At 45.6% G+C, this 8,480-nt stretch overlaps 1 protein-coding gene across 1 annotated transcript; it reads right to left on the bottom strand.

Moving 5' to 3' along the window:
* Positions 1-562: 562 nt before the first annotated feature.
* On the bottom strand, positions 563-7,377 carry SNRPB (small nuclear ribonucleoprotein polypeptides B and B1). The gene is made up of 7 exons (XM_069243481.1): positions 7,245-7,377; positions 5,516-5,667; positions 4,186-4,297; positions 3,751-3,903; positions 1,341-1,464; positions 1,023-1,148; positions 563-803 (listed from the first exon to the last, which is right to left on the bottom strand). Exons 1-7 carry the CDS (start codon positions 7,245-7,247, stop codon positions 769-771), a joined length of 705 nt encoding a protein of 234 aa, XP_069099582.1. The 5' UTR covers positions 7,248-7,377; the 3' UTR covers positions 563-768.
* Positions 7,378-8,480: the final 1,103 nt, after the last annotated feature.

Genomic DNA, 8,480 nt, shown 5'->3' on the forward strand with positions numbered 1-8,480 from the left:
TGGTTGTTTCAGTTGGGTGAGTGCTGCAACACTTCAGTGGAACTGTAAAGGCTTTGCATGCCTCCTAAATAAGCCTTGGCTGCTCATCCACAGCTACCTCTAGAGAGCCATGGCTTCCTAGACACGGACTACACCTCATTTAATAGGTGATACCATTGGTGCTCACCACACATCAGGCCAGCTTCCTACATGTAAGAAAAGAAAAAGAAAAAAAAAAAAAAAAAGTGCGAAAGATAACCATTCAGATCGCATGGCATCAGGGCAGACTATGGAAATAAATAACAGGGCAGAAAAGCTTAAAGAGGTGGAAGCTCTTTGGTCTTACCAATAATGCCAGTGGTGAGCTTTCCTTTGCCAACTACAAACTTAAACACCAACTTATGTAATGTTCTTTCCCACAAATTGTTCCTCGTTCAGCAGGCAAGTGGAGGCGAACGCACCACAAATCAACACAGATCAGACTGATCAGTTTCTTAAGCTACTGAACAGAAACTACAGAAAACAAGTGTAGACCCTTCTATAAAGTAGTACACATTCACAGCAGTAATTAAGAACTGAAAAGTTACAGCTTTTAGAAGTTTATTAAAAACAGTAACATTTACAAGTAAATTAGAAAAATGTACACAAACAGCATCTTCTGATAGTTTTCCTCTAGGCAGTAACACTTTCATCTCAGCGTCAAGAACGTGTTAAGCCTAGACATTCACCATATGCAGCACTCCGATGAAATCAACTTTCAATCCACGAACAAGTCAACATTCCTGTGGCTTACGGCCTGGGAGGACGCATGCCAGGTGGCGGACCTATAGAAGTTAAAGATTAGTATTAGTCTTGCAGGTTAAGTTTTTAAAACAAGTTGATTAAGGCCATTTAAGGCAGGGTTGGATAAAAGCTACAAAGATAGCACCACTGACGAGAGCACTACACCTTGTCAGCCTATGTGTCATATTTAATTGACTTAGTGCAACCTTTCTACAAGCATGCTAATTCAACTCATCAAGTGATGCTGATCTTGAACTCACCTCTCATTCCAGGGGGTGGGGGCCTCATTCCGGGAGGAGGCATACCCATTGAAGCTCCTCGGCCTGGTGGCATGCCCATAGGTGGGCCCATTGGTGGCCTCATTCCAGGGGGTGGTCCCATCATGCCTGAGGGGAAAAAAGCAAAGTTAAAAAGCAGAAAACTGCACGTTTGAAGAACGCCAAAATTCTTAATCATAAAAGTACCCCAACCAACCTATATTACAACTAATTAAGTGTTAATACTAGTTCATCAATTCAGAAAAAGGCATTTTTCATCAACAGCAACTGGGAGACCATTTGATTCTATTTCTTGCATACCTGGAGGTGGTGCGCCTCTGCCCATTGGAGGAAGCGGTCCACCCCTCCCACCTGGCTGGTACTGTGTTGGTGCTCCTGCGATACTGGCACCAAGAGGACCTCCTCTGCCCTGTGGAGTCATCACCTGGGAGGTGAAAGGCAAAGGTAAGCAATTTGTGGGTAAATAAAATGACATCACCAAGATGCAATACCTCTGTATCATGCACATCCCATCTCTCCTCTTAATGGGTGCTACCCGAACCAACTACAACGTGCCAGTGTCTGGACAACTGCTCTAGTGCCAAAGAATAATAAAACAAGCATTTGCAATAGGTCTTGCAGGACAACAATGGAGAACAAAGAGTGTAGTAACAGTGTCATGGGCCCTGGAATAAGAAAGGAGAATTGTAGACTGCAATTTTGGTAGGAAAATACAGCAGTAATTAGAGTGGAGGTAGGTCCTTTAGGTCTCTGGACCCTGCCGCGGAACAGAAGTCAAAGTGTGGCACAAAAGCGAGGGGTCCTGAAGGGTGTTTGTGCAAGCCTCAGCACCAAGAAGAAACAAGCACTTAAGGTTAGAATTGATGGATTTTAAGTGAAGCTGTGGTGGTTCCCCATCAACAGTGACATTGGCTGTTAGACTTGAGGTGCACCGGCTAAGCTGTGTTTTGTTCCATTTGCTTGGCAGTGGGACTGAAAATCTGAATCAAGCTGATGTAAAAACTAAATGCGAGCAGGGTCACACTATAGGAAATGAAGTGACTTTGATGGGTAGAGTTGGGGTGCGCTGATGGAGCTATGTGTGAGGTCCCAATAGTGGACCAGTAGTGTGTGTACTGACTGCTCTAGCAAATTTTTTTTTTTTGGGGGGGGGGGGGGAAGGAAGAGAGGAGACACGAAATCCAGCACTAATGCAACTTGCAGACAAGGCTGCAAGAAACCAGTGGTGGATTCCTGAAGAAGACCTGTGGAAGAAGGGGACCAAGTTCAAAATGCAGGGGGGTCCAGGAGCCAATCCACACCCAGCTGTGGACACAGGAGTTGGTCGACGGTAAGACAACGATGGCCAGGAACGCAGTCCTGGAGCAGGTGAAGAGTTCCTGTAGGATGCAGTTTACGTCCCACACCGGATGGATGATTGCAGTCGATCACTGGCATGGAAATGCCACCAACAAGCCCTGGCAAAGGCAGAAGTCACAATGAAGCAAGAGTGGAACTGCAGGGGGCCAGCAAAGTCCAGGAGGACTCAACTGCAGAGGGTCCAAAGAAGAAAGGCAGTCTCCACATGAGACCCATTGGACATGGAACCAGGAGTTGCAGGAGCCCACGCATCACAACTGGAGAAGGATCCCACACCCCAGGGAAGCAAACAGAGGGCTGTGCATTGCTGGGGCTACGCAAAGCCTAAAGATCCCTCAAAGGAGATGCCAATAAGCCTCAGTAGCTGCAAGAGACATGATACACATGGTACTGTTGTGCATAGAAAAGTTGGACAGCTGGCAGAGAGGGCTAAGGAGTACTCCGGACCACCACCAGTGATGTAGGATCCACACAGCTCCAGATGAGGAGATCCACATAGCTGGTAGTTGTTGCAGTTCGTGGCTGTAGGGAAGGGACATTCCTTCTTATGAAGGAAGACTTACCATCCTGAGAGAAGGCAGGGCCGGGGAAATGTTACAGAATCTGGAAGGAGCCGTGGAAACGTTGTTGCAAGAAGTCTTGTGGATGCAGGTTGTTGGTTCCCGACGATCCAGTCACAATTCCAGTGGCTAGAAGCTGAAGTAGAGGAGTCCTGCTTGAATCTTGCAAGCAAGAATCTGAGGACCGTACCCAAAAGACCCTAAATATACCTGAAAGGGGGATTGGTCACAGCCAGGTGACCACTTATCAGGAGGAGACAGACTTCACCTGGGTAATGGAAGTGGAGTTTGTGGGGGGTACCTCTGCTAGGGCAGAGGTGCCCTCACACATGTCCCTGCACCCTGCCCTCTGGGCTAGAAGGGCCCACCACAGGGTGACTTATTGACCTGTAGTGAAAAAGGGTGCATGCGCACTTCACACATGCTGCAATGACAGGCCTGCTAAAATAGGCTACTTTCATACACCAAGGAAGGGCAGGAGCCAGCCAGGCAGCTATTATATACAGCAATAGGGCCTGCTCCCAAAGAAAAGAGAAAAAAGTACCCGACCACTAAAACAAGATTTATAAATGACACTGAACCTAACAAATGAAATAGATGGAAGCCCATAGAAGAATTATACATGGGGTTGTATGCTTGTGTGACCAAAAAATTGAAACAAAGAAATACAGCTTAACTTAGTAGCCATCCACCACACCCAACAGCAATGCACAGCTCCAAACACGCCAGCAAGCAGTCTACATCCAGACAAAAAAAAATAAATCTTAAGGGTTGACAGCTACAGCACTTACCTGTTGGGACGGTCCACCAACACCTCGGACTGGACCGGCCAAACCAGCAGGTGCCTGTGGCATAGGGGCCCCTGCTGGTACTCCTCTACCTGCGGCACGACCAACACCAGGGCCTCCTGCAGCTCCTGCCAGTGGGACACGGGCAATACCCGTCTGCAAGGAAAAAAAAAACAAAAAAACACAATGATTAAACAGAGTGCAATTACGTGTATTAAGTAATGTCTACTTAAAGATTGCGCTCTAGGAAAGCTTACATGTGGGAAAAGCATACACTTCCAATGCGCCCATGTTATTTCAAGCACACACTGCCCAGTATTAAGTTTACAAATACAACACAAACAGTGACTAAGAGTCCCTGCGTTTTGAGGAGAGCAAATCAGCATGCTAGTTTCTAGAATACTTGAATTTGGTCAAAATCAGCTAGGCATCACCTACATCTTTTGGGGGTGGTCCCTCTACGGTCATGGATACCAAGTTTTCCCCTCTGAGAAGCACCAAACCCAGGACTCTCTTCTCTTCGCGTTCCGGTTGTTTAGAATTCTTGGGCCTGCAATGAAAAACAAAGTCTAGATTACACAGTAAGTGGAGAGAGCACTGAATCAAACTGCTTAGTTTGTCAAACTAGACAGTTCAGAACAGAGGAGTGAACCTAGACAGGACTCGGGTGGACTAGCCGTAATGGCGACTCAGCAAGGGATCGTTTTATTTCACTGATAAGATCTGAAATGTATGTTTGTAGACTTGATGTACTGGAGGTCGCATTGAGTTGTGTTTACACCTAAACTGGCACTCTCAAAAGCACTGGACTACTCTACCCACGCCACCATTAATGGTAGAGCGCCTACATGGTAGTAGCTGGCCCAATTGCGCAGCACAAGTTGGAGGCCGGAACATACTATTTGAACAGAACACGAAAAGGACAGATCGAACAAGAGGCCTCAGCCGCCGCTATTGAGCGTAGTAATTCCTCGCTACCTTGCGGTTCTCGGAAGGGGGTTCCGACAGTCAACAAGGAGGTGTATGCTTGCACCCACAGAACTCAAACTACACCTAACGACTGGACCACAGTGGGCCGATTATTCGAAATTCTCTTGGTGCTCTGATTAAAACGTAACTCCTGACATACTACTATATTTTTTCGGGTGGGGGTCAATACGAAATTCCCTACAATTGAGCAGTGGAAGGGCACAAGTAAAGGAGATGGGACATCCAAGATCTACCCTGCAAGCCCCTGTGTACTAGGTAGACCTACAACGTCTTTAGGCTGATGCAAAAATATCAAAAGCTATTCAGATTGTACAGATTTCTTGTCGATGGGTCTAAGAAGATCTTATCAATACCTCCAAGCCCTTCCTCTTACACCAGGGAAGGGACTTTAAACTGCACAGATAAAATAAACAGGATAAAGTAAATCAGTTACCCCGATAAGCGATAAGGTGCAGGGTTTGTCTTCAATCGAGCCTCCCTAAGGCACTACACTTGTAATCCACACAATGGAATATACAAAAACAAACATCTTTGAACCAGCGGACGTTACGCCCAACTCTAGATTACATTGACAAAAAGTTCAGTTTAATTCTGTTCGTATTGTACTGTGTATGTAGGCGTGTATGTTTCAATCACTGAAGCAGAAACGAACAATAAAAAATACATTTAAAAAAATCAATATTCAAAAGCTTTCTGCTCATATACACACACACATATATGTTACATGGTTTTCCCATACGCTTCCTAAGCATTGCCTCTCGGAATACTGAATGCTTACTTGATCTTTCTGAACTCGTCGCAGTCGCACAGAATGAGGTTCATGTGCTTGTCGAAGGCTTTGAAAGTTCCAATGAAGATGCGACCATCTTGCAGGATACAGCGCATCCTGAAGTCAATGTGCTGTAGCATCTTGCTGCTCTTACCCACTGTCTGAGGAGAGATGTTAAAGTTACTTTTGATCATTACTCCCCACAACAAATCAATTTCATGTATCAAGCACTGGCTCCTGTTGAGTACAAAATGAATACTCTACAAAATTACAGAACGGTACACAGGACCCTTTTGAACTAGTGTCCTTATACAGGGCCGCTGAAAGTATGCAGCTTTTTGGATATTTATGGATTCGCTGCTTTTGCGACATAATCCACCATATGCGAATATTAAAACATTTTTTGTAGCTCAAACAGATCAATTTGGCGTGCAGTCGAAAGCCCTTCACAATGATTAACTGGTCATCTTTCAGGTGCTCACTTCTGTATTTGGTTCTCAAACTGGTTCCAGTGATGTTAAACATCTGCCTAGACAGTGTTAAAACCACAAATATACTAATAAACATACATGGCACATTATACTGCACGAGTTTCCTTTTCTTGAAGCACAAGTTAGTCAAACCTGACGCATAATTGGGGGCTCTTCTACGCTTAATTCTAGTGGCCCAGGTTTTAGAGGGGCGCTTAAATGCTACACCTGAAGGCATGGTCTGTAAGCAGCACCACAACATCCCACACTTTACCGATTGTTTAAGGGTTCTACACTGTATACCAGCAGAGCAAGGAATGTGGCGGTGGTGGACATTGGTGTTAAACTCGTTTCCACGTGAGGGTGCGGCCGGCACATCCCGCTTTCAACAAGGACATCATAGACACCAAACAATGGCCTGCCCTACCCAACAAAATACAGCAGTACCAGGCTAAACTGGGCATTAATATACCTTAATGTGCACACTGCGGAATGTGAAACTAAGGAACAAGAAAGGGACGTTCATAGAGAAGATTGAACATCTTTTTAAATAAAATTAGCAGACATTTCGAGGCAGGTTTTCAATTAACGGGAAAGTCTCCACGCCCCCTCCCCCCCGGGTTAAGTACACGGCTGTAAAGCTTCGCCAGTCAAACGTGTCGCACAGAAACATATCCGTTCCTTATTCTTGTCTAGAGCTCCAGGGCCTGCAGACGAAGCCAGGGCCACTGGGTTTTCATGTACGTCCACGTCCAACAGAACAAAACACATTGTTTTGTACAAGTGATTCTCACTACTGATCATAATTCGACCACGCCTTATTACCCTGCCTCTACAACCCAAATGGGAGGCAGAGTAAGGATGCATCGCCTATCTCACAGACACAACCCACCTTAACTCCCCTCCATTTGTGCCAAATAAGATCACCTAAACAACCGTACTTCATCTATTGGTGGACTGCATCAGTCTATACACGGCAGCGCGCGTCAACTGGTCCCAGCGTATCGATTATTCTCCTCAACTGGACTCGCAACGAACCTTCAGGCTTCGGACCCAGAAGCAACCCTACCTCCTAACCATTGTACAACATGACCATATCTTTGCATACAAAATTGCGCCATTCAACGAGCAGCTTGTACCCGACTCTGGGGACCGAATACGGCCCCCGCTACGATGTTAACTCCCGGGGCACTCCATCTACCAGCACCCGAAATACACTCTTCCCAGGTCGAAAGGGGTGCCCCGTGCCATTCCCCGCTCCTCCTTACCATGGTCGCGGTTCGGATGCCGCCGATTGGCGACGATTTCTATGAAGGAAAAAAAAATTCCACCACGGACTCGACGTCCCGCCGGCGGTTACTTATAGAGGAAGTGACGACTACTCTTTTATCCGGAAACAGTTCAATGGAAACTCACTTCCGGTGTAGCTCATATAATGCTCCCCCGATGTTCAGATGAATAATGAACCCCATAAGACATATCGGAATGCAATGTCAGTTTGAGCTGAGTGCACCGTACATATAATAAACAAAATGCTCGAGCAAATTGCGATATCTTTCGAACAGACCGTAAGAACAAAGGAGGAATTTTTCTTATATCGTAATTTGGGCGGAACATTTATCATGAGCGCCGGAAGTAGTGTGTGGATATAGACTTCGAAATTGAAATAGGACAAGATTGATGCGTGCCGTTGGCGGCCATCTTCGATTACAAGTTCATCGGTTCATTGTTTGAAGTCTACTTGTTATATATTCAGTGCAAACTGAAGATTTCAACAATAAAAATGTGTTTCTACCTTAAACGGTTCAAACGTTACGAAAAATGCAGCGCAGAGGAAGGCCTTTTGCAAAGATAGGGTGGTCACCTTTTTGATGCTTATTTCTATATTTGGGGGTTAAGATGTTACGAATTAGATGCAACCGATGCACAGATAGTGTTAACATGTGTAACATGCATTGCAATGCAATAGGGTCTCCTATTTCTCCAAGTTACAGCTATTAGCAGTTGTAAACTCATAACCAGATTTTTCTTGCCACATTGAATGGATAAAAACAGAGCGATCGCGCTGCTACAGTGCCCTCGTAGTGAAACCTATTGGCAAAAGTGCAATTAACTATGTAACAGGGCCGATGTTATGCAAAGCATTCGACTTCTGCCTAGCAGGATCGCGCTGCGAACAAAAGATAAAAAGTAGTCCACAAACCTGACGGGAAACAGCAAGCCTTGCATGTTTTCAGTACTTGGTCGCTGGGCTCGAGAAGGGCTAACCACCGGAAAAGGCATGGCATATGCGTGCCTTCCACTAATGAAAGCAAGCAGATTTGAAGAGGCAAGCCCACGAACCAATGAAAGACACTGACATGGCATGGATGGGGCTCCGAGCCCTTTTCTAACTCCTAAAGCATCTCGCAAGCGTAACGCAAGCGCATGCAACACAGGCTCGACCCTAAAAATTAGAAAATAATGAAGTATTACTATTATAAAATATGCTGCGCATAACATAG

The sequence above is a fragment of the Pleurodeles waltl genome, chromosome 7, assembly GCF_031143425.1.
Source record: "Pleurodeles waltl isolate 20211129_DDA chromosome 7, aPleWal1.hap1.20221129, whole genome shotgun sequence".
Taxonomy (NCBI): Eukaryota; Metazoa; Chordata; class Amphibia; order Caudata; family Salamandridae; genus Pleurodeles; species Pleurodeles waltl.